At 44.1% G+C, this 24,886-nt stretch overlaps 4 protein-coding genes across 10 annotated transcripts; 1 reads left to right on the top strand and 3 right to left on the bottom strand.

Annotated features, from left to right (window-relative positions):
- Positions 1-881: 881 nt before the first annotated feature.
- LOC118363865 (testicular haploid expressed gene protein-like) lies at positions 882-6,691 on the bottom strand. Of its 6 annotated transcripts, none has more exons than XM_052488724.1 (8): positions 6,505-6,691; positions 2,509-2,584; positions 2,373-2,434; positions 1,998-2,064; positions 1,800-1,926; positions 1,536-1,692; positions 1,129-1,328; positions 882-1,046 (listed from the first exon to the last, which is right to left on the bottom strand). In XM_052488724.1, exons 1-8 carry the CDS (start codon positions 6,587-6,589, stop codon positions 1,005-1,007), a joined length of 816 nt encoding a protein of 271 aa, XP_052344684.1. In that variant the 5' UTR covers positions 6,590-6,691; the 3' UTR covers positions 882-1,004. The 6 variants fall into 6 exon arrangements, with proteins under 6 accessions (XP_052344684.1, XP_052344685.1, XP_035601034.1 ...); XM_052488725.1 differs by having other exon boundaries at positions 2,509-2,581; XM_035745141.2 differs by lacking the exon at positions 6,505-6,691 and adding an exon at positions 3,477-3,759.
- A 1,321-nt stretch (positions 6,692-8,012) lies between these two features.
- On the bottom strand, positions 8,013-14,149 carry LOC118363864 (SH2 domain-containing adapter protein F-like). Of its 2 annotated transcripts, none has more exons than XM_035745139.2 (9): positions 13,996-14,149; positions 12,467-12,713; positions 12,177-12,278; positions 11,776-12,028; positions 11,498-11,652; positions 11,321-11,426; positions 10,806-10,977; positions 10,569-10,688; positions 8,013-10,409 (listed from the first exon to the last, which is right to left on the bottom strand). In XM_035745139.2, exons 2-9 carry the CDS (start codon positions 12,707-12,709, stop codon positions 10,223-10,225), a joined length of 1,338 nt encoding a protein of 445 aa, XP_035601032.1. In that variant the 5' UTR covers positions 12,710-12,713; positions 13,996-14,149; the 3' UTR covers positions 8,013-10,222. The 2 variants fall into 2 exon arrangements, with proteins under 2 accessions (XP_035601032.1, XP_035601031.1); XM_035745138.2 differs by lacking the exon at positions 13,996-14,149 and adding an exon at positions 13,251-13,637.
- A 3,213-nt stretch (positions 14,150-17,362) lies between these two features.
- Positions 17,363-20,525, bottom strand: LOC118363863 (splicing factor YJU2-like). The gene is made up of 8 exons (XM_035745137.2): positions 20,360-20,525; positions 19,809-19,909; positions 19,577-19,721; positions 19,309-19,443; positions 19,012-19,193; positions 18,751-18,898; positions 18,495-18,666; positions 17,363-17,900 (listed from the first exon to the last, which is right to left on the bottom strand). Exons 1-8 carry the CDS (start codon positions 20,381-20,383, stop codon positions 17,776-17,778), a joined length of 1,032 nt encoding a protein of 343 aa, XP_035601030.2. The 5' UTR covers positions 20,384-20,525; the 3' UTR covers positions 17,363-17,775.
- Positions 20,526-21,976: 1,451 nt separating this feature from the next.
- Positions 21,977-23,532, top strand: ebi3 (Epstein-Barr virus induced 3). Its single transcript, XM_052488722.1, has 5 exons — positions 21,977-22,162; positions 22,402-22,519; positions 22,620-22,846; positions 22,938-23,104; positions 23,206-23,532. The coding sequence occupies exons 1-5, from the start codon at positions 22,030-22,032 to the stop codon at positions 23,353-23,355; spliced, it is 795 nt and encodes a 264-aa protein (XP_052344682.1). The 5' UTR covers positions 21,977-22,029; the 3' UTR covers positions 23,356-23,532.
- The last annotated feature ends 1,354 nt before the right edge of the window (positions 23,533-24,886 follow it).

The raw sequence follows: 24,886 nt of genomic DNA, 5'->3' as shown, positions 1-24,886 counted from the left end.
GCATACATTCTACGTATGTGTGGTCCCGGGAATCGAACCCACTACCCTGGCGTTACAAGCGCCATGCTCTACCAACTGAGCTACAGAAGGACCAACGTGCTACCTTCAGGCCTTTGTATATTGCCCCAAGGATGAACCAGACTTGTGGAGGTCTATAACTTCTTGGTGGAGGTCTTGGCTGAAATCTTTTGATTTTCCCATGATGTCAAGCAAAGAGGCACTGAGTTTGAAGGTAGGCCTTGAAATACAGCCACAGGTACACCTCTAATTGACTCAAATTATGCCAATTAGCCTATCAGAAGCTTCTAAAGCCATGACATCATTTTCTGGACATTTCCAAGCTGTTTACAGGCATAGTCAACTTAGTGTATGTAAACTTCTGACCCACTGGAATTGTGATACAGTAAATTATAAGTGAAATAATCTGTCTGTGAACAATTATTGGAAAAATGACTTGGTAGACATCCTAACCGACTTGCCAAAACTATAGTTTGTTAACAAGAAATTTGTGGAGTGGTTGAAAAACAAGTTTTAATGACTCCAACCTAAGTGTATGTAAACTTCCGACTTCAACTGTATGTGCAGTAGAAGGTTAACAGGAGAGGGAATATTCATTAAAGATATTACATCCTTTTTCAGGTTTCCTTCATCTGTCACATACTACAATTACACAGTAAAATATATAAGGTACACTTTTACATTCAGGTGGTTTTTGCTTTATGTATGTAATGTGCGTTGTAACTCTCCTTTGGTGCTCGTAAAAGTCACTTCAGTTCAGTTGAATGATCAGCACGCTGTTGAACGTCGCAGCACTAAACAATCCACCTTCTAAAGCCAGAGGTCCCGTTGGACCAGAACAAAGACCCAGCAACATGCCTCAATGAGATCATAGAGGGTCTTTATTATGGAGCAGTGGTGATCAGGGACATGCTGTACAGGAGACAGAGTATCTGAAGAAGAGGCGGCTGGAGGTACTGTAGAGGTGTGAGATGAGATGCATTCGTCTATTTGCCCTTGCATTTCCGCGGCAAGGGCAGACAAAGCTCCTGTAATAAACAAACAGACAAACTAATGACATTTTTATTAAATTATTTAAATGAATGAGTAAATGAGAGAAACACAGCTCACCTGTAGGCGCGGCGAGGCGCTAGCGGAGCGTGCAGCTACGGTAACCGTGTACGGGTTGTAGCCTTGGAACAGCGCCTTCCGCTGGTTGGGCCGTGAAAGGACCTGCACCCTCTCACTGGCTACTGCCTTCCTCACTGGCCCAGGCACTGGCCAGATGACTGGACGGTCCTGGGCATACTGGGGGTGGTCAGACTTAGGGACTGGGAGAGGGGAGGTGGGATGGGGAGGAGGAAGGAGACGGAGAGAGTAATGGAGAGAGAGAGTGTGTGTGTGCGAGACAGTTGTAGATAGAGTAGCGACAATTTTCAGGCTAAAAATGACCACCACATTTACTTTGCAATGTAGTTGGGTGGCCGTTACTAAACGTTACTTTCTGAGGTAAATACGAGGTATCCTAAGTGTCTTACGGGCGAGGAGCTGTAGTCGGGAGGAGGTTGCAGCTGGGTGGGGGGGTGCCAGTGAGGTCTTGGACGAATGGGGTGAATAGAGACCCTGCCTCCGCTTGGGACAGGCCAACTGGCAGACCCTAGGACTGGCTACTGCAGTCTGCACCACTCTGCTCAGCTAGAGAGAGAGACACACACAAAGAGAGGAAACAAGAGAGATAGATATATGCAGAGAGAGACACAGATAGAGGGTTATACATTGAGGGGTGTGTGTGTGGTACTCACAGAGGCCAGTAGGGGGCGGTCAGGTTCCCAGCCTATGGTAGGGAGGCGGGGCAAAGCCAGAGAACACACTCTATTGGATGGATAGGCACTCAAAGCTGCTACACTGACCTCCCATTGGGGAGATAACCTGGAGGAGGAGAGTCATCATGCATTATTATACACATCATTAACATACTGTACAACATTATGAAGTGTTACCTGCTCTGTTCGAACCCAGAATTAAGCCGCTTCCTGCCACACAGCTGGGACCAGTGGGGCGTCAACTCTACAACAAAAACAATAACATTAAAAAGGTGATTATAAAGTAAATTATCCACAACAAACATCATAGAGCGATTGACTAGTAACCAAAAGGTTGCAAGATCGAATCCCCGAGCTGACAAGGTAAAAATATGTTGTTCTGCCCCTAAACAAGGCAGTTAACCCACTGTTCCTAGGCCGTCATTGAAAATAATAATTTGTTCCTAACTAACTTGCCTAGTTAAATAAAGGTCAAATAAAGGTCAAATAAATAGAGACAGAAAGAGAGAGTGAAAAAGGGATAGGGACAGAAAGAGAGTGGGGTGATCTTACCAAACGTGGTGGTGGAGCCATTTCTTTCAGGTGGGAGTTCATCTAGCCAGTAGACTGACCGTCTAGAAGGAAAATAATCAGTCAGTCAGTCAGTCAGTCAGTGTGTGTGTGTGTGTGTGTGTTTGTGTGGCAGTACCGGTCAGGGAATCGGAGCAGGCTGGGTTTGGGCTGAGCGAGTTGCACCATCCGGGTAGCCATGGATACGCGAGCTGCTGAAGCATAACACAAAAATGACTGTTTATTGCACAGGTGGCACCTTAATTGGGGATGACAGGCTCGTGGTAATGGCTGGAGTGGAAGAGGTGGAATGGTGTGAAATACATAAAATATGGTTTCCATGTGTAAGATACCATTCCATTAGCTCCTTTCCAGCCATTATTGTGTGCCTTGCTCCCCTCAGCAGCCTCCACAGGTTTATTGTACTTTCCTTTAAATGTCTCTGAACACAGAGCACACACACCATTTCTTCATTGGGAGACAAGTGCAAAGTCAAAGGGGTAACAATAACACCTCATTATGACATGGATATAGCCAAACAATGGCATAAACATGACATAAGAGCTGACATGACCACTAGTAAGACAATCATTTGAACCTTCTCGCAAATATGCTGTCAACTATGCACTGGATGCGAAGTTGACAACGACTTTACTTACTACTAATTAGATACGGTTTTATAAAGTAAACGCAATATCCACGATTAGCAGCTCAACATATGTGCATACATTATCACGTTATTTTATCACGTCGCCTACCTGCGGCTGCCTCGCGATCAACTTGGGGTGTGTTCGTAAATTCGCTCTGGACGCTCTGTGCGTTCGTAAATTTAGAGAAATGTCAGATTGTTCGTTCGTAAATTCAGAGCGCACAGTTGACGCTCTGGCCGAGGATTCGGGTTGATCCGAGCGTTCTGACCTCACCCAAGATAACTGGCTAAAGTTGGCTAGCTTGCTAGTTACTTCCAGACATAAATGAGAGAACACCTCACTCTAACCATTTAACTCGCGCTAGCAGAGCAGGTTAAGCTGTTTTCATGTCATCGAGAGAGTTGGTGACTGTAACAGCGCTGCTGGCAACAATTTAATAACATTTTTTTCCTGATACCTGTAATATTCAACAGGTGTTGTGCGTTCATAAATTCATTAGCGAGTTATTCTGCGTTCTGGTACTGAAATCGGAGTAGGGGTGCGCTTGTATATTCATTGTGGCAATCTACTCAGATTTCAGAGCACTCTCGGGTGCGTTCGTAAATGAACTCTGGTTATCTACTCTAATTTCAGAGCACTCGTTTGTGCCAGAACGCTGAATAACTGATGAATTTACGAACGTGCAACACCCATAGAAAATTACCGGTCGGTAGAAATTGGCAAAAAAACTATGAAATTGTTGCCAGCAGCACAGTTAGTCACAAACGCTCTAGATAACATGAAAAAAAAGCCTAATCTGCTCTGCTATGGCGAGTACAATGGTTAGAGTGAGGTGTTCTTTCATTTGTGTCTTGAAGTAGCTTGCAATTTAGCCACCTTTAGCCAGTTAGCTTGGGTGCTTCAATGCTAGCCAAAGCGTCCAGAGGGCGCTCTGAACGCTCCGAGAGCGAAACTAATCTATGAACGTCCAGGAGCAGTCTGAGCTCACTCTGGCACTCCAGATTGAATTTACGAACACACCCTAAATAACCAGCCAAGTGAATTTACGAACGCACCCTTGATGTTTATCCTTGCTTACGCTGATACTGACGCCTGGTGGTTGCTGTGGTGACGCCGGTATCCACGTCGTCGGTCATGTCACACACTGTGATGTGAAAGGCTTTCATAAAGATTTGATTTGGATCTCTTTTAGTCCCCATTTGGACTAATCTTCCAAGACTCCTTAAACATAATGAAGACATTATTGAACCAATATACACAGGCAGTTAGGAAAGCTAGCTTTTTTAAACAGAAATTTGCATCTTGCAGTACAAACTCAAAAAAGTTCTGGGACACTGTAAAGTCCATGGAGAATAAGAGCACCAGCAACCCACTGCTCTGAGGCTAGGAAACACTGTTACAACCGACAAATCCACGATAATTGAGAATTTCAATAAGCATTTCTCTACGGCTGGCCATGCTTTCCACCTGGCTACCCCTACCCCGGTCAACTGCCCTGCACCCTCCACAGCAACCCGCCTAAGCCCCCACCATTTCTCCTTCACCCATATCCAGATAGCTGATGTTCTGAAAGAGCTGCAAAATCTGGACCCCTACAAATCAGCCGGGCTAGACAATCTGGACCCTCTCTTTCATAAATTATCTGCCAAAATTGTTGCAACCCCTATTACTAGCCTGTTCAACCTCTCTTTCGTATCGTCTGAGATTCCCAAAGATTGGAAAGCTGCCGCGGTCATCCCCCTCTTTAAAGGGGGAGACACTCTAGACCCAAACTGCTACAGACCTATATCTATCCTACCCTGCATCTCTTAGGTCTTCGAAAGCCAAGTTAACAAACAGATTACTGACCATTTTGAATCACATTGTACCTTCTCCGCTGTAAAATCTGGTTTCCGAGCTGGTCATGGGTGCACCTCAGCCATGCTCAAGGTCCTAAACGATATCATAACCGCCATCGATAAGAGACATTACTGTACAGCCGTCTTCATCGACCTGGCCAAGGCTTTTGACTCGGTCAATCACCACATTCTTATTGGCAGACTCAACAGCCTTGGTTTCTCAAATGATTGCCTCACCTGGTTCACCAACTACTTCTCTGATAGAGCTCAGTGTCAAATCGGAGGGCCTGTGGCCGGACCTCTGGCAGTCTCTATGGGGGTGCCACAGGGTTCAATTCTCTGTCCGACTCTCTTCTCTGTATACATCAATGATGTCACTCTTGCTACTGGTGATTCTCTAATCCACCTCTACGCAGACGACACCATTCTGTATACTTCTGGCCCTTCTTTGGACACTGTGCTAACTAACCTCCAGACAAGCGTCAATGCCATACAACTCTCCTTCCGTGGCCTCCAACTGCTCGTGAACGCAAATAAAACTAAATGCATGCTATTCAACCGATCATTGCCCGCACCTAACCGCCCATCCAGCATCACTACTCTGGATGGCTCAGACTTAGAACACGTGGATAACTACAAATACCTAGGTGTCTGGCTAGACTGTAAACTCTACTTCCAGACTCACACTAAGCATCTCCAATCAAAAACTAAATCTCGAATCGGCTTCCTATTTCGCAACAAAGCTTCCTTCACTCATGCTGCCAAACAAACCCTCGTAAAACTGACCATCCTACCGATCCTTGACTTTGGCGATGTCGTCTATAAAATAGCCTCCAACACTCTACTCAGCAAACTGGATGTAGTCTATTACAGTGCCATCCGTTTTGTCACCAAAGCCCCATATACAGTGGGGCAAAAAAGTATTTAGTCAGCCACCAATTGTGCAAGTTCTCCCACTTAAAAAGATGAGACAGGCCTGTAATTTTCATCATAGGTACACTTCAACTATGACAGACAGGATTTTTAATGAATTTAGTTGCAAATTATGGTGGAAAATAAGTATTTGGTCAATAACAAAAGTTTATCTCAATACTTTGTTATATACCCTTTGTTGGCAATGACAGAGGTCAGACGTTTTCTGTAAGTCTTCACAAGGTTTTCACACACTGTTGCTGGTATTTTGGCCCATTCCTCCATGCAGATCTCCTCTAGAGCAGTGATGTTTTGGGGCTGTTGCTGGGCAACACGGACTTTCAACTCCCTCCAAAGATTTTCTATGGGGTTGAGATCTGGAGACTGGCTAGGCTACTCCAGGACCTTGAAATGCTTCTTACGAAGCCACTCCTTCGTTGCCCGGGCGGTGTGTTTGGGATCATTGTCATGCTGAAAGACCCAGCCACATTTCATCTTCAGTGCCCTTGCTGATGGTAGGCTTTGTTACTTTGGTCCCAGCTCTCTGCTGGTCATTCACTAGGTCCCCCCGTGTGGTTCTGGGATTTTTGCTCACCGTTCTTGTGATCATTTTGACCCCATGGTGGGAGATCTTGCGTGGAGCCCCAGATCGAGGGAGATTATCAGTGGTCTTGTATGTCTTCCATTTCCTAATAATTGCTCCCACAGTTGATTTCTTCAAACCAAGCTGCTTACCTATTGCAGATTCAGTCTTCCCAGCCTGGTGCAGGTCTACCATTTTGTTTCTGGTGTCCTTTGACAGCTCTTTGGTCTTGGCCATAGTGGAGTTTGGAGTGTGACTGCTTGAGGTTGTGGACAGGTGTCTTTTATACTGATAACAAGTTCAAACAGGTGCCATTAATACAGGTAACGAGTGGAGGACAGAGGAGCCTCTTAAAGAAGAAGTTACATGTCTATGAGAGCCAGAAATCTTGCTTGTTTGTAGGTGACCAAATACTTATTTTCCACCACAATTTGCAAATAAATTCATTAAAAATCCTACAATGTTATTTTCTGGATGTATTCCCTCATTTTGTCTGTCATAGTTGAAGTGTACCTATGATGAAAATTACAGGCCTCTCTCATCTTCTTAAGTGGGAGAACTTGCACAATTGGTGGCTGACTAAATACTTTTTTGCCCCACTGTACTACCCACCACTGTGACCTGTATGCTCTCATTGGCTGGCCCTTGCTTCATACTCGTCGCCAAACCCACTGGCTACAGGTTATTTTCAAGTCTCTGCTAGGTAAAGCCCCGCCCTATCTCAGCTCGCTGGTCACCATAGCAGCACCCACTTGTAGCATACGCTCCAGCAGGTATATCTCACTGGTCACCCCCAAAGCCAATTCCTCCTTTGGTCGCCTTTCCTTCCAGTTCTCTGCTGCCACTGACTGGAACGAACTGCAAAAATCACTGAAGCTGGAGATTCCCATCTCCCTCACTCGCTTTAAGAACCAGCTGTCAGAGCAGCTCACAGATCACTGCACCTGTTCATAGCCCATCTGTATACAGTAATAATATAATAATAATATAATAATATAATAATAATATATGCCATTTAGCAGACGCTTTTATCCAAAGCGACTTACAGTCATGTGTGCATACATTCTACGTATGGGTGGTCCCGGGAATCGAACCCACTACCCTGGCGTTACAAGCACCATGCTCTACCAACTGTGCTACAGAAGGACCACAGCCCATCTATCTACCTCATTCCCATACTGTATTTATTTTGCTCCTTTTGCACCACAGTATCTCTACTTGCACATCCATCTTTTGCACATCAGTGTTTAATTGCCATATTGTAATTACTTCGCCACCATGGCCTATTTATTGCCTTAAATCCCTTATTTGCACTCACTGTATTATTGACTATATGTTTTGTTCATTCCATGTGTAACTCTGTGTTGTTGTATGTGTCAAACTGCTATGCTTTATGTTGGCCAGGTCCCAGTTGCAAATGAGAACTTGTTCTCAACTAGCTTACCTGGTTAAATAAAGGTGAAATAAAAAAATGAAAAAAATAATTGAATGCACTTGCTGCTATTTTTTCAGTCTTTCTTGCAATTCCAATTTAAACGCATACCAATTAGAACGAAGCAATGATATTAGTATGGACAATGGAAAGTAGCAAATATATTTATCTTAACAACCCTTATTCCTTCCCTCTAACTGTGTATATGTGGTTAGACTTTCAACACAGTTTTTTAAAAACAAAATTACACTTTATTTTCATAGAACATGAGAAAATCTTACAAACAGCACCACAGTAACAAACCTACCTATTATTCTTTAGCTTTTATGATCAAAGTCCAAAAAACATTCACACTTTAACACGCAACTACACAGAGTCTACAAAACATTAGGAGCACCTGCTCTTCCCATTACACACTGACTAGTTGAAAGCTATGATCCCTTATTGATGTCACCTGTGTGTATGAAGGGGAGGAGACCGGTTAAAGGAGGATTTTTACGCCTATAGACAATTCAGACATGGATTGTGTGTGTGCGCCATTCAGAGTGTGAATGGGCAAGACAAAATATTGAAGTGCCTTTGAACGGGGAGTGGTAGTACGCGCTCCGGATTGAGTGTGTCAAGAACTGCAACGCTGCTGGGTTTTTCACACGCAACAGTTTCCTGTGTGTATTAAGAATGGTCCACCACTCAAAGGACATCCAGCCAACAAGACAACTGTGGGAAGCATTGGAGTCAACATGGGCCAGTATCCCTGTGGAACGCTTTCGACACCTTGTAGTCCATGACCCGGCGAACTGAGGCTGTTCTGCGGGCGAAAGGGGGTGCAACTCAATATCAGGAAGGTGTTCCTAATATTTTGTACACTCAGGTGTAAAACACCAACATTCATACATATAAGGACTGAAATAGGTTTCAAGCTCACATTGATATAATAGCTTTCCACTATAGCGATGTAGCGATATAGCACTATTGGATGAAACTCCCACCCTGGTACAGCTAGCTAATCAATGTGCCATACATATTATCTATAATATTCTATTGACATACTCTGCTCTGTTACAGCATTTGCCTTTGGCCATATACAGTTGAAGTCGGAAGTTTACATACACGTAGGTTGGAGTCATTAAAACTTGTTTTTCAACCACTCCACAAATTTCTTGTTAACAAACTATAGTTTTGGCAAGTCGGTTAGGATATCTACTTTGTGCATGACAAGTAATTTTTCCAACAATTGTTTACAGATTATTTCACTGTATCTCAATTCCAGTGGGTCAGAAGTTTACATACACTAAGTTGACTGTGCCTTTAAATAGCATGGACAATTCCAAAAAACATTGTCATGGCTTTAGAAGCTTCTGATAGGCTAATTGACATCATTTGAGTCAATTGGAGGTCTACCTGTGGATGTATTTCAAGGCCTACCTTCAAACTCAGTGCCTCTTTGCTTGACATCATGGGAAAATCAAAAGATTTCAGCCAAGATCTCAGAAAACAAAGTTGTAGACCTCCACAAGTCTGGTTCATCCTTGGGAGCAATTTACAAACGTCTGAAGGTACCATGTTCATCTATACAAACAATAGTACCCAAATATAAACACCATGGGGCCTCGCAGCCATCATACTGCTCAAGAAGGAGACACGTTCTGTCTCCTAGAGATGAACATACTTTGGTGCGAAAAGTGCAAATCAATCCCAGAAAAACAGTAAAGGACCTTGTGAAGATACTAGAAGAAATCGGTACAAAAGTATCCATATCCACAGTAAAATGAGTCCTCTATCGACAACCTGAAAGGTCACTTAGCAAGGAAGAAGCAATTGCTCTAAAACCGCCATAAAAAAGCCAGACTATGGTTTGCAACTGCACATGGGGAGAAATTACCTCTGGTCTGATGAAACAACTTATTGTGGGAAGCTTGTGGAAGGCAACCCTAAATGTTTGACCCAAGTTAAACAATTTTAAGGCAATGTTACCAAAAACTAATTGAGTTTATGTAAACTTCTGACCCACTGGGAATGTGGTGAAATAAAATAAATAAAATAATTCTCTACTATTATTCTGACATTTCACATTCTCCTAACTGACCTAAGACAGGGCATTTTTACTAGGATTAAATGTCAGGAATTGTGAAAAACTGAGTTTAAATGTATTTGGCTGAGGTGTATGTAAACTTCCGACTTCAACTGTAATAGTTTAACCATTGTGGTTTCCACCAGAACCATGTTGACGCTCTAAGAATAACATCACACAGTTCCACAGCAGCCATGTTAGCATCTCCGCAGACGACAGCACCATCTGTATTAGTAATACATCATAAATAGCCGTGTCCCACTCTATTGCCTATATATTGCAATACTTTTGATCAGAGTGCACTAAAGTAGTGCACTACATAGGGAATAGGGTGCCAGTTGGGATGCAGATAATGAGTGGAGAAGGGTCAGAGGGTCTGTACTATGACAGGGTAGAGCAGAGACAGGTGTTCAGCTCCTCTGATAGGTAGTTTGTGCATGGTGTAGTAGTGGATGACCTCTGGTACAGAGGAGAATGGAGGACTGTTCTCTCCCAGGACGTAACGACTCTCTGAACTCCGAGTGAACTTCATATGCATGAAGCCCTGACAACTCCTGAAAGAGAGCGAAATAGAGATCAGCGTTATAAAATACTTAACACCTTATTAGGGCCTAGATAAACATGGAAAACCCATGGAAAACAGATTTATGATGATGTGATTGGAGTAATGTAGAATATTAGTAGAATGAGAGAGGGAGAGTGTGTAAAGGTACCTGAGGGAGAGAGAGTAGTCTTGTGGGCAGGCCTGGCTCTTCCTCACCAGGTAGGAACTCTCTTTGCACAACGTCAGTAGAGTCTCTGCCTCCACACGACTCACAGAACCGTGGTACCACCTGCAAGGAGGACATATTACTGTGTGACGCATAGCAAGGGACACATAACAGTGTGACACACGGCCAGGGGGAGCTTCTTGAATTATCCTGAGTCAGCGGTTGAGGGAAGGAACTTACACCTGTCTCTCCAGGGGCAGGCAGGGGTCCACTCTCTCACCCAGGACAGGGGTGGTGTCACCAGGCCTCAGAAGGCTAGCTGCGCCCCCTGGGGCTGTGGGGCTGGTACTGGGTAGTCTGGCCTGGTCTGACTGGGCTAACGACTTCACCCACTCTGCCCCCTCAAACTTCACTACAAATGGAGAGTTTTATTAGCCAACTACTTAAATACCTGGGCAACAGGTAGCTTAGCAGTTAAGAGCATTGAGCCAGTTACCGAAAGGTCACTGGTTCAAATCCCGAGCAGACGAGGTGAAAAAGTGTGCCCTTGAGCAAGGCACTGAACTCTAATTGCTCCTGTAAATCACTCTGGATAAGAGCGTCGGCTAAATGGCTAAAATGTAAAACTGCAGCATCTACCGAGTGCCTCTTACACCAGAATAGATCAGAGCACTGGTCTACTTGCTAGAGCTTTAGAGATGAACGTGTTTTAGAGCCCAACAATTCAGTGATGCTTTCCTCTATTAGATATCTACCTGCTAGAGCTTTGGAGAGGTTGTCCTTCTTCCATTCCCAGGGCTGGTCGTACTCCTCTGCTGGTCTCTCATCGTCCTGGGGCAGCCTGCTCTCTCTGACCTCTCTCTGGAAGAGGAGGAGGAGAGGATGTAGGAGGATGATGAAATCAAAACAGAGAAGAAGAAGAAGATTGTTACCGTTTTGTTCCTGAGGAACTCTCTCCCCTGCTGCTGCGGTGGCGCCCCCCGGTGGCGATGTCGAGTCCTCTCATCGTAGGGGTCATCATAGAGTTGATCTCCGATCCCAGCCCCTGACCTTCCACTGCCCACTCCTGGCCGGCCCCGCTGGAGCTCTACACACACAATCAATAAATTAACTATAAGTCTATGCATCTCAGTAGTATGTCAGTCATTTTAGACAGCCAGGCATGAAGTCCAAGGTGTGGGTGTGTAGGCAACACCTAAAAGGAGCAGACCTGTGATGACCCTCTGGGCTTCAAAGGGTTCCATGTAGCTGCTGCTGTCCCCTGGACGGAGACTGAGACCTAGGATCGGGTTAGGGCTGAAGGCTACCAGGGTAGGACTGGTGATGGGGCTGAGGTCCAAGGTAAGGTGTGGGTTAGGGTTAGGCTTCCAATCTGTTCTAAGCCGAGGAACTGGTCTGGCATCAAACGGGTCTGAGTAGTCGGTGTCGGAGTCCCCTACTACTGTAGGAGCAGAGGGAAGCACCTGAAGAGAGTGGTGGAGGGTGGGTGGGATAGTGAGGAAAAAGGGTAAACAAAAATAATTAAAGAGTCAAAGCCATAAATGAGGAAAATCATGTGGATACAAAGAACATGAAAGAGGGAGAAGATCAAAAACAACTGTCATTCCATACCGGTTCTTGGTGGATGGTGACGGGGCTGAGGGGAACCTTACTGCGACGGAACTCCTGAGAGTCCACCTTGATCAGTCTGTGTTTGGGAGACACCACCTTCACCTGGAATACATTATAACAACCTTAAAAGACCTGTAATAACATGGTCATAACACCTGTAAAGCCATGTTTGATACTGTTAGAGCCATCGCATTCCAGCAATTACATTGAGTCAGTCCTCCTATATCTCAGTCAACCAGCCGCCTCAGCTGTAATAACCCTGTAATGCCCTATAAGATAACATTGCCCACCTCTGCATCGTTGGGAAGGACAGAAGCCAAGGTGGGAAATGCATGCAGGCTTACTGTCCCCCTACAGCCACCGTAGCAGCCATTTTGTGATTTCTCTGTGCTCTGGTATGGGTCCTCAAAGTCCAGGTCTTTCTGGGCTCTGTAGGCCCTCAGGATCTCACTCTCTGTGTAGTCAGGACGCGGAAGCTGGGGGGCGTCACGACGGCTGCCGAAGTTCAGGTAGTCCTTTAACCACTTTGCCATGGGTCTGAGGGAAGGAGAATAAAGCAGAATATTACATTTAATCTAACTAACACTGTCAACACTTCCAATAATGTGCTTACCGTGACAATGGAATCAGTCAAAACAACACACAGGGGCATTCAGTGGATGCTCATCAGACTGGGTGTGAGAGGGAATATGGGAATAAAACACTGGGTCTGGCAGTAAGTAAGTGATCAGGGTAGGTCAGACAATTTATCTAAGAGGAATATTAACGTTCTAATGTAACTAATGACATAACTTGATTGGTATGGGCAGTGGGCATGAGAGGATGAGGAAAGACTGGCCTGATAGACCTGAGCAGGAAAAACTCTGGGCCCTAGTTACAAGAAGGCTATATTTTGTTTGAATCTGGAAAGCGACAGACAAGCTCGTCAGGGATCTACCTACGAATGCTTGGCTATTGGCTGGATAGCTATAATCAGCTGCTGTTAGCTAGCTAGACATGTTTGGTGCAACTTAGATAACCTTAGCTATGCAGCTTATATTTGCATAATATAAAAACGATACTGTCATTACTTACGTTTTGATGGAAATCGGGGCCGTTAGCCAATGACGTATTTAATTGTGTGTCCACCCCCATGAATTCACATAAATGTCATTGTAGCTTGCTAACGTTAGCTTCCCTCGGCTTGAGCTGAAGAAAACAAGTTTGCCTGCCACCAACGTAAATTAACTACGCTACATCAGTCAGTTTAAAACAAAGATTAAATGCATTTTGTAGAATATTATTTCAGTTAGCAAGCTAGCTAGCTAGTTGGCTGACGTAAAAAGTTAGCTTAACTAATTCGACTATTTTAGTCCGCAATGGTTATCTAACTGAGCTACAATTAGAAGGGTTACCGTAGCTAGTTTACAATAAAGTATTATTCGGTGGGGTTTAACGGCGGTTGGCATCCAATATTAATGGCCTATTACCGCCACCAAATGGACTGGAGTATAAATCCATTATACTTTGCATTACAAAAAACCCTTCACTCATTATTAAGAACCCACCACCCAATTTCACTATTTTGAACCTCTTATTCTATACCAGGCATGGCCTGGGAGGACGGGACACCATTCAACACACCCTCTTCTGCTTTAAAATCTCGTAAACCCAAGTACTTCTCTGAGGCTGCCACCACAACAACTATTTTCTGTGATTTTACATTCTATTCCTGCAGGACAGTTGACAACCATAGCAATAAACACTAAAAGCCAACCTTACTGAAGCACACTGCATTCGTAGGCCTATCACTCTGTACTGGCAACATTCTACTACTCACCTGGAGCCTCTTAGGATCCCTTACCCTTGACACACCTTCCTCTACTTTCTTCACTGCCTCAGCATACGACACCTTCTGTACAACTCTGATCATGGCAACTTTCAACCTGCCTCTGGCACTTGACATTTCTGATCCCCAGGAACATGAGCACCCCTACAGTTAGGCTCCTTTAGTCCAAATTAGGGCTAACGTTACTCATTAGTCCAAGGACCTTACATTTTCTGTTTAATGGGTGAATTGGCTCTGGAAACCAAAACAGACAAATACTCCATCTAAACGTGAATCGATTCGCAATTGCAGTATTGTTCTAGAAGCATAAATCCCTCTACTTTCAAATTACCTCAAAATAATATCACAAATGCAAAACATACACTTAATGTCCACTTAACCAGTTATATTAGATTATTTTATTAGTCACACACACAGGGTCGCATTTGTAATTGTGGGGTACAGTGAAATGCTCACTTTTGTGTCTGTAGGTATACAGACGAGGAGGCATACAAAGGTATGTCAATTGGTATGTTATGCAGATCACATTTACCACCCCCCTTTCCTCTTCAATGAATATCCCATAAGCCTCTACATTATAACCAAGGTATGTGTATGAAAAGCATTATCAAAAGTTATTTTATTTTACAATCAGCATATTCTTATAGCCTACATATTCTTACCTCTTTGTTGATTGATATCCATTGAATTGTGTCCATTTTCTGTTTTAGAAAGATTTGCACAAATATGTAAAGACAGATGGTATCATCACAAAAAAATATATATATTTAGATCATACAGGGGAAAAACCTGCAAGAACCCCCACCAAGTAAGGAGGTTCTACCATGAACCCGACCCCCCTATGGGGTTCCTGGAAGAACCTTTTGATGGGCCGTTTTGAGTTCCAAGAACCCTAAGGGCGTAGGTAGTATTTGTACTGTTGAACCATACCATTGTCCCTGGTCACCTTGCTGTGTTTAAAAGCAGTTTCTTTAACACAGTTGCAGCTGACAGTAATTTTCAGTGAAAACACATTTGTGGCATCTGTCTTCTGCTGACACACAGGTGTTCGGAGACACAAATAGCTAATTAGCACAGGTAGTCCACTCTGTCATATGTCTGTTTTCCGTAAACAAGAGCTGTAACATGGAAATATGGCCATGTGGGAACCTTAACCCTATAAAGTTGTGTATCAATTAAACCGCTTGTTTTTTATATGAAAGATAAGGTCCTTATGCTTCCAAAACCATACCACAAGCGATGCGTGTTAATGTTAAGACCGAGTGTTGCAGTTCTTAACAAAACTCCCCCCTACAGAAGACTCCTTCATCCAATGACTTATGTGTCATGTAATGGAACACATAGTCATGACCAAGGGCTACCCTACAGTTAACACATATTGCTTTATCGATGCTACAAAATCCTTTGTCCCATGCCCTCCTGCACACTTCTCACATATAGGAATCTCCCTTCTACACACTGCTGCAAGCTCGGCACCTGAAACACCGTAGTGGGTTCGGCACAAAAACTCTTGACGGATAACTGATATAGCCTAACATGACATTGTTGGGTAACGACTCAGAATTAAAACTCAAAAGGGCTGTCCTCTGTTTCACCATGCTCACGACCGGGTCTGCGTTGCACCAAACGGCGGGTGTCATAGACACCGGGAATCATCTATTACAGTTTCTCCACCTTATCCCAGTAATCACTCCTTTCAATGGCACTCTGTTTCTTAGAGCAGAGCAAAGCAAGTAACAGGTCTTGTCCTCAGCTCCCTCTGGGTGGAAGAAACACAAAAAAATAATCACAAGTCCACTTTAGGTTACCTTCACTGATTCAGCAGTACCCAATTCCATTTTCATCCAACCAGAAACCACATATGGGTCCACTTTCTCCAAAAATGACACTCCTACTGGGCCAGAATCATCTTCATCATGACAATCAGTGTGAGGCTCGGGCTCAGAGATCTTTACCACATAGTGATAGTGACGTGTGAGCGAAACTGAGAATGAATGGGCCAACATTTAATATTGTTCTTACTGACAACCCCCCAAAAAAACCTTTGGCTTACATTAATACTATTTAACGCAGGCTGTCTGAATATTTTTGCTAAATCTATATATTTGCTATTCACTTAAAATAAAGTGAAAAAGTGAAACAAAAACTACACTTACAGGGCACGTGCCAGCCTGCCAGGAGAGGTCAGCAGCTCAAATAAAGAGCATGCCAAGCCCCTTTCGGAAATGTGCCCTATCATCCTGGCAGATGGCAATGTTGATCTGGCATTGATAGTTTCATCTTTCATTCCAAACGCATTAGTAGCCAGCAATACATTTGAACCGCCCCATCCACATCTGCTTCCACAGAGACACGGCACAATGCAAGCGTATCACAATGAATGTGCAGGAAGAGAGTTGACGTGCTGTACAGCATTGGAGACAGGGGCCAAATCTAACTTTCCATGGAAGATGGAAGAGAAAGAGGACATCGGAATTGACTAGTTCCCCAGGACAAGTGGGGAGTTAGACTGGACTGTGTGCGAGAGAGAACAGTTTATTTTATTGTTGCCATTGTTACAATCACTTGATTGTTGTTGAGTCAAGTCCACACCAGTGCCTGTTTAGCAACAAATTTAGTGTGATAACTTGGAAGTTCAATCAAGGAGCATTTTAGTTAAAGTTATCTGCTTCTGACACATTGATTTCATGTTCTAAACTCACAAAAGCAGCCTACTACAGCAGAGAATGGAAGTCTCTGGGTAAAGGCACGTGTAGATGGTTATCAAGTAAACTCTTTGTGGCAGGTAGCCTAGTGGTTAGAGCGTTGGGCCAGTAACCGAAAGGTTGCTAGATCCAATCCCTGAGCTGACAAGGTACAAAACCTGTCATTCTGCCTCTGAACAAGGCAGTTAACCCACTGTTCCTAGACTGTATTTGTAAATAAGAATTTGTTCTTTAACTGACTTGGCTAGATAAAAAAAGGTTCCATAGAAATACAATTGTTTATCTGCAACACAGGTCTACATTTACATTCTCCACACCCAGTGTCTCTCCAGGACCGGTTCAGAGACCCTTGCCCTATAACACACAACTTTATTAAAAAAATAAAAAAATAAAAAATAAAAAATGTAAAACGTAGCTTGGACCTAAAGTACATTTTTATGACTCCAGAAAACTCAGACATTGTATTCCACTGGATGTCATAAGGTGAATGCACCAATTTGTAAGTCGCTCTGGATAAGAGCGTCTGCTAAATGACTTAAATGTAATGTATGTAATGTATTCAACAACAACAACAAACATCTGATTGGGTAGGGCACAAGGGAAAATAGTTTAGAATGTGCCACAGTGCAAGAAAACAACTAGAGAACCACTGATTTAGAGGTAAATGAGTATATAATGAAAAGCCAAAACATGACTTACACATATACAAAGTTGGAGGGTAGTTGGTAGACAGACATTTCAAAATATATTTTCTAAAATCACAGGTGAAAACTAATTACATTGGGGTTGGGGTCACAAAGCAGAATGATACAATTCAGCCCTTTAACTCTCCTATATACCCTGAAACAAATACAGTAGTTTTAAATCATCACAGGCATCAAATTGCTTACCCCTTTCTTACACCTAATAACCAACCATCCTTATGTTGTGATCTTGAAAATCCAAAACTGTTCTGGGTTGTGTGGAAGAGGTGAATTGCCCAACAACATATCAACACATTTCCATATCACGAAGTTTAGATACTGACTGAGCATTTTGGTGAGCCAAAGCATCGCCAGCCTTTCTCTCATTCACTGTTGTTGCTGTCATCACTGTCGGAATACGCCCCCAGGAGACTGAGCGACGATGACCCATTCCGTGCTGTGATTGGCTTAGTAGCCTCCGTCACTACAGTAGCAGCTGCCTTTGAAACTGCAAAGCAGGAAGTACCGCGGTTAGAATGACAAAGTCTTTGTTGTCGTTCAAATTTTTTCATTGAGAAATACTGCAACATATTAGTTGGATATAAAATTGCACGCCTAAGATCTCCTTGGCAAAATTACTTTGGTCGCCAGCTGTACGGTGTTTCCTCCGACACATTGGTGCGGCTGGATTTGCGGGTTAAGCGAGCAGTGTGTCAAGAAGCAGTGCGGCTTGGCGGGGTCGTGTTTTGGAGGACGCATGAATCTCGACCTTCGCCTCAAGTCCATACGGGAGCTGCAGCGATGGGACAAGACTAACTACCAATTGGATATCATGAAATTGTGGATAAAGTTTTTAAATTTAAAAAATGTAAAACTATGCCATATTTGTTGAGTTCTATTTTGAGGAAGTGTACACTGACTACAACGTCTCAAAATGCACAAACTACTGTTACTGATTGTTTTCTAGTTTTTCAAGCGAAGGTCTTTTAAAGGAGTATGTAAGCACACTAGTTTGGCTAGGCGCCTGCAGAACAGGAAATCACTCCAGTGTATACAAAGTGATTTCGATATTGCAGCTTCTGTCAAAGCCTCCACAGCTCACCTGTCTGTTTGTTAGAGCCTGCAGGAGTTACTGTGGTACCAGGTTTGGGGACAGAGGTCACTGGTTTCTTCCTCACCACCAGTGTTCCCAGGACCCCTCCACCTCCCAGCCCCCCCACACTTCTCTCCCAGCTCTCCACCTTGGCCTTCTTCACCCCCCCCACTGACAGGCCCTGCAGAAACAACACACAGGACATAAGTAGGCATGTTGGTTAACATGTATTGTGAGGCCTGTGTGTGTTTGGTGTGTGTGTTACCTGTGGGTCAGTGAGTCTGTCTGTGGTGAGGATGTCAGTAGGTCTGTCTGTGCTGGGTTTCTTTGGTCTGCTGCTGCTCTCGCCCTCCTGGTCTGAGTCAGAGTCGGAGTCTCTTAACCTCTTCACTAGAGCTCTCTCTAGCATCTCCCTGTAACACATACACAACCATTTTGTTATTTTGCTATACTTGCACCATTTCTCAAAAAAATTGCTTAACAATTTCCCTCTTTCTCATCATCCTCCCTCTCTGTCTGTACTCACCGTGTCTCCCTCTCGTCCTCCTCCTTCTCCTGCTCTTTGGTCCTCTGCTCCAGCTCTTTGTATGTTCCCAGCATTCCTTCGAAGTCCACCGAAGCCTGTCTCTGGTTCAACTCCTTGAGCTCCTGAAGATTCTCCAGAACCTCCATCTCCATCTTAGAGTCCCGCGTACGGTTCTCCAACACCTAGAACATCATCAGTACGGCTCTTCAACACAACATCAGCACTGTTCTCTACAAACCTGGTAGAGAACATATCATCAGTCTGTCAGGTTCATCAGCACTGTTTCTAGAGATATACCTTCATAGGGTTGTTCAACTCTTCCTCCTCTCTGTCCTTAGTTATCTTCTTCTCCTCCTCCTCTAGAAGTTTCTCCGCCTGGAAGTTCCTTGTGGCACCGTGTTCCATGGCATAGTCTGTGTTCTCCGGATCAGTCTATAGACAACACACACTGGATGAGTACACAAACTGTTCTAAGACATAGTTGATGTTTTATGGATTAGTCTACAGACACACACTGGGTGAGTATACACACAACACACACACACACAGAGAGAAACAGATTTACCTTAAAGGTGATCTCAGCCAGGCATCTTGTACACTTGATGTAGAAGCGGAAGATGGGCAGTCCCATGTAGAGCTCATTCATCACAGTCTCCTTACGGGCGTTGAACTTCTTCCCCTTGTAAATGTACTCCCCACAAGTCTTACACCTGCAAGGCACACACGCAGGGACAGGGTCAGAGCACACACACCTCATGGTACCCGTTTTTGGGCAGGGTTGTAGAGTGTTAACATACCTCATGTTGAAGGGAGCCATCAGCCGGACCACATACTGCCTGTCTTTAGGGAGCTTAAGTTTGGGTATTTTAGCCGGGTCGAAGTCTGGCGGGTAGTATTTCTACAGGAGAGCGAGCACAGTCAGTCAGCAGTGTAATTTAACTGCGAAATATCTGATTCACATTGCCTTTATCAGTCAATAGCTACAACGAGAGTAAAACATAGAATAATTAGACAAACGCAATTCACAAAGAGATGAAAACATTCAAAGTTTACAGTGAGAGCCTATTCTAATCAGTATATCGTCATAAGCAAAGATAGACAGGAAACATAGCTAGTTAGTTAGCTACAATGAGTACGACTACTATCTATATAGCTAGCTAAGCGTATTGAGCGAACTACTACTATTGTGTAACTAGGTGTCATGATAAGCATAAAACAGTTTTTGCTTCAATGGCCAAGACTGATTAGCAACACGCAGCTTGCAAACAAACATTGCATTCGCTAAACAACTGCCCGTTTTCATCGAATAGAGATAAATCAAGACATAGCAAACAAGAATTATGCATACGTTTAACACTTTTCTTTCTGACATTCTTAATTGGAAATAAAAGCGAACTGTAGCGACGAAATGGAAGGATAAACTGTGATGATGTTAGCTAAACAGATCGTTAGCTTGCTGTTAATGCGATGTCTGAGCAGAGCAGACAATAACTTCCGCTTCCAGTCTAGGTCCAGTCTTCACAATAAAAGTCTCTCATGTCGAAAAGCACGCATTTAATATTAATACATATATAAATATAATTTTATGATTTATATTTTCATTCAAAACAATGATTGTGTCCATGAAAGTGGGGTTGGATCTGCATCACAGTAATATTATACGTTTTGGATTAAATTTGCCATCACAAGAGAGCGTTTCAGAATGACATCCATTGAAAAAATATATCGTTTTTTTTGTGAACTGAGGAACCGGGACTTGAACCTGAGTTTGCTGTCGTGAAAGGCAATCGCGCTACCGCATCTTTCCAACAGGGTTAACCAACTTGGTGGGATTTGTAAGGTGGCTCATTAGAGAGGATTCTTTCAATATACATGTTGTTTATAGCAGTGAATAAAAACAGATCTTTTAAATGGCTCATTGTGATAAGGCCTTTATTTCCTGTGATAACTTTAGGATGTCTCCTCAGTCTCCTCAGTACGAGATCTCATGTTATATAGCATGAAAGTTAATGAGCAACTGAAACATTTTCCAGTGTTTTTTTTACAGCAATAAAATTAATTTCCTGTATTTAACATCATATGCTTGGTCAATTTTGTTAAACATTGTTTTATTTAACTAGGCAAGTCAGTTATGAACTAATTCTTATTTACAATGAAGGCCTACACTGGCCAAACACAGATGTTGGGCCAATTGTGCACCACCCTATGGGACTCTCAATCACAGGCTGGTTGTAATACAGCCTGGAATTGAGCTCAGGCACTGAAATGCAGTGCCTTAGACCGCTTCGCCACTTGGTAGCCCCAATAGGAGAGGTTCAGCATGAAAAATTGTTTATATTTTCACAATCTAAACGTAAATATTTTGGCCAAACTGGTGGCAGTTGAAGAGTTATTTGCAAACTACGTCATTGTTTATGTAGATTTTTTTAAACCCCTTCGGAGGACAAATATCTTAGTTTCTTTACAGCTTTTTTTGCTACATATACATACATTTTACCTATACATTTTACATACATATGTCATTGTAGATTCAAATGTTTTTTTCATTAATTATGTCATTTTCTCTTGAACCATATGGACCTGATTCTAATAATTAGTTGGTTGATAAACTGAATCAGGTTAGTTGGAGTGAAAACCTACATGACGGTAGCTATCCAGTACAGGGTTGGAGAGCCCTGTTCTGAGCCCTGTTCTAACCTAGAAATTCATGGATAATAAATAATGAATTCATATTTTACATGAGTACATTTGTAAAAGTATGAATTACCAAAGTTAACATAGATTTCCATGTTCCATGTTTGCTAAATTACCTGTAGTTTTACAACCCTAGTGTTGCACAATATCAAATCAACCTAGGGCAGGCACTGTTAGCTAGGGGATAGGGACTTTATTTGGAATCCAGCCAATGAGAGGAGACTTTGGATTGTGGGCAGGTTTGCCGAACTGTTAATATTAGAATATTAGTCCGTCAGTCAGTCAGTCAGTCACTGTAGCCTGTCTGTTCTTAACATAAGAGGAATGTACGTCCAGCATTGTGTGTGTGTTCTGTTCTGGCTGTGTGTGTGTGCTGTGGTGACTCTTCTCAGCGGTGTACTCAGCAGCGATGGGACGGTTCTGACGGTTCCATCAGGAGAGGACAGAGCAGAAAGGGGTGAGACTGCATTCTCAGAAATGAGGACCTGTCTGGAATACTTAAAGACAGCTATCTTCTCTCCTTTCCTTCCATCTCCACATCCCCTGTTTCTTTCCTTTCTCTGTCTCGCCCCCTCCCCTCTCCACCCCTATTTCCTACTTTCCCATTTTCTCTCTCCCCTTCCACTGCTCTCTCCCTCTCCCCTGAGTGTATTTGAGGGGTGACTTCTGAGTGTGTGTATCCTATGCCACTGGCAGACCCCCCCTCCCCTCCAGAGGTACGTTGCTGGTCTCCCAGTTACCCCTTCAAAGCCCTCTGCTCATGGCCTGAGCCTCCACAGACCCAGCTTCCCATACAGTACATCGCCACCTACAGGTAAACTGTGTGTGTGTGTGTGTGAGAAAGCGTTTGAGAGAGAAGCTTATAGACGCTCAAAACATCCCCATTTCTTAGTTAATCTCTCCGTATGTCCTAGTATGAAAGGCGGAGAGATCCAGCAGTGCCATCCCTACCCTACCTCCGTGCATCCTCTCCCCAGCCCAGAGTCCTCTCTCCTTGGGGTGAATGGCTCCTCTCCAGGGGCAAGGTGGCTCTGTGTCCTAAAGGGTTTAAAGCTCTACACGTCTTACAAGCTCAACATCACAGGAGTCAACCGTATGGGCAGCGCCTCCCACCTACAGGCCTTCACTGTAGAGGACATTGGTAAGAACCTGTCTCTCTGTCTCTGTGTCTCCCACCTATTGGAATAGTAGTAGCAGAATCATTGTGTGTGTGTGTGTGTGCGTGTGTGTAGTGAAGCCGGACCCACCTGTGAATGTGACTGTGCAAGTCATTCCCGGGAAGCTGAGGCTGTTAGTGAAGTGGGCCCCTCCCCCTTCCTGGTCTGACCGCACCCTCTTCCCCCTGAAGTACCAAGTCAGATACCACTGGGACAACAAGGGTACCCCACATGAGATCACTGTGAGTGCAAACTCTTATGGTGTCTGTGTGACCCTGTCTTTCTCCCCTTTTCTCACTCCCCCCCCCCCTCTCAATCTCTCTGTCTCCCTTTGTCTCTGTAGCTGGATCCATTTGAGGACACCAAGAAAGTTCTACCAGGGCTGTCTCCTGAGAGGTCTTATCTAGTTCAGGTGTGTTCCATGGAACTGATGGGGCTGGGACAGAGCAGTGATTGGAGCCTACCTATTACTGTCACTATGCCTGCACACTGAACACACACACATACACACTGAGATAACACAGGCATATATGCGCATGTGTACACACACACACACACACACACACACACACACACACACACACACACACACACACACACACACACACACACACACACACACACACACACACACACACACACACACACACACACACACACACATCAACACTGATCAACCGCATTTGTAAACCACAACTTGACTTAACAACGATAATAAAAACACTTGATTTGTAAAGCATGTTTCCAACATTGTGCTAAATGTGCTCATTAAAACAATACAGTGGTATTTAACTCAGAACTGACTCCAGCATTTCCACAAACTCCGTGTGAAACTCCAATAAAAATCAGTTGGAAACAACCACCCCCAGAGGAGTAATGAACTCTGCGTGTCTGATGCCCAGGGAGAAGGCAGGAGGTCTGGGGAGGTGGAGCAGGATCTTCTCCGGGCTGTGGGTCCCTGGCCCAGGCTTCTGAGACTGATCGCTGGCCCGGGTAGTCCGGCTCTGGATCAAAATTAAAATCACATCCAACTTTATTTTAAGGGAAACATCCCAATACTCTAGTCTAGAGGAAGATATATGCAAGAAAATACTATACAAAATGTTAAATTGTACATAAATAAATAGCTAAAAAGCTAATTAAATACCTACATAAATATAAGATAAAGCTATAAACCTGCATAGAGAAGGACGGCTGTCGTGTGAGGTAGACGCTGGGGTCAGTACTGCTGTAGCGTCCTGGTCCAGGGGTCATGGACCGGTCTTCTGATGGAGCTCCTACCTGTCTGCACCCTGCCAAGCTGTAGCTGGCACTGGACGGCTTGTGGGGCACCTGGGAACCCAGCAGGTTAGGGTGGGTGTATCTGGGAGGATGATTAAAATTATATTAATCATCTCCCGGGTGGCGCAGTGGTCTAAGGCACTGCATCGCAGTGCTAGCTGTGCCACCAGAGACTCTGGGTTGGAGCCCAGGCTCTGTCGCAGCCGGCCGCGACCGGGAGGTCCATGGGGCGACGCCTAGCGTCGTCCGGGTTAGGGAGAGTTTGGCCGGTAGGTATATCCTTGTTTCATCGCGCACTAGCGGCTCCTGTGGCGGGCCGGCGCATTGCATGCTGACCAGGTTGCTAGGGGCACGGTGTTTTCTCCGACACATTGGTGCGGCTGGCTTCCGGGTTGGATGCACGCTGTGAAGCAGTGCGGCTTGGTTGGGTTGTGTTTCGGAGGACTCTCGACCTTCGTCTCTCCTGAGCCCATATGGGAGTTGTAGCGATGAGACAAGATAGTAACTACTAAAAACAATTGGATACTATGAAAAGGGGGAATTTATTTTTTTAAAGAATGATATGAATCATATAGCGTCACTCTTTACCCCCTCTGTCTCTCTCTTTCATTTGTACCGGTCAGGCGGGCACAGAATCCATTATACGGTAGCGTGACAGAGAGCGAATAGTGTAGGAGGAAGGTCTGAGATGAGCTTACTCTGGGCTGTAGGGACCTGCAGTCTGGAAGAGAGAGGGGTGAGAG

This window comes from Oncorhynchus keta, chromosome 30 (genome assembly GCF_023373465.1).
Source record: "Oncorhynchus keta strain PuntledgeMale-10-30-2019 chromosome 30, Oket_V2, whole genome shotgun sequence".
Lineage (NCBI taxonomy): Eukaryota > Metazoa > Chordata > Actinopteri > Salmoniformes > Salmonidae > Oncorhynchus > Oncorhynchus keta.
The sequence above is the reverse complement of the archived record's forward strand: the minus strand, read 5'-3'. Positions and strand labels throughout refer to the sequence as shown.

What these genes read in the sequence shown, in the direction of transcription:
- LOC118363865 (XM_052488724.1), bottom strand. Translation starts at nt 6,589, where the DNA reads ATGGCCAAGACCAAAGAGCTGTCAAAGGACACCAGAAACAAAATGGTA. An exon ending in ACCGCCCCCTACTGGCCTCT is followed by an intron (nt 1,693 to 1,799) that starts GTGAGTACCACA and finishes CTCTCTCTCTAG; the next exon opens with CTGAGCAGAGTGGTGCAGAC. An exon ending in CCGACTACAGCTCCTCGCCC is followed by an intron (nt 1,329 to 1,535) that starts GTAAGACACTTA and finishes CCCCTCTCCCAG; the next exon opens with TCCCTAAGTCTGACCACCCC.
- LOC118363864 (XM_035745139.2), bottom strand. Translation starts at nt 12,709, where the DNA reads ATGGCAAAGTGGTTAAAGGACTACCTGAACTTCGGCAGCCGTCGTGAC. An exon ending in AGTTCCTCAGGAACAAAACG is followed by an intron (nt 11,427 to 11,497) that starts GTAACAATCTTC and finishes CTCCTCTTCCAG; the next exon opens with AGAGAGGTCAGAGAGAGCAG. An exon ending in GACTACTCTCTCTCCCTCAG is followed by an intron (nt 10,410 to 10,568) that starts GTACCTTTACAC and finishes GCTCTCTTTCAG; the next exon opens with GAGTTGTCAGGGCTTCATGC.
- LOC118363863 (XM_035745137.2), bottom strand. Translation starts at nt 20,383, where the DNA reads ATGTCAGAAAGAAAAGTGTTAAAC. An exon ending in CAGAAAGAAAAGTGTTAAAC is followed by an intron (nt 19,910 to 20,359) that starts GTATGCATAATT and finishes GCTCTCCTGTAG; the next exon opens with AAATACTACCCGCCAGACTT. An exon ending in ATGGCTCCCTTCAACATGAG is followed by an intron (nt 19,722 to 19,808) that starts GTATGTTAACAC and finishes TGTGCCTTGCAG; the next exon opens with GTGTAAGACTTGTGGGGAGT.
- ebi3 (XM_052488722.1), top strand. Translation starts at nt 22,030, where the DNA reads ATGTACGTCCAGCATTGTGTGTGTGTTCTGTTCTGGCTGTGTGTGTGT. An exon ending in CTTCACTGTAGAGGACATTG is followed by an intron (nt 22,847 to 22,937) that starts GTAAGAACCTGT and finishes GCGTGTGTGTAG; the next exon opens with TGAAGCCGGACCCACCTGTG. An exon ending in GTACCCCACATGAGATCACT is followed by an intron (nt 23,105 to 23,205) that starts GTGAGTGCAAAC and finishes TTGTCTCTGTAG; the next exon opens with CTGGATCCATTTGAGGACAC.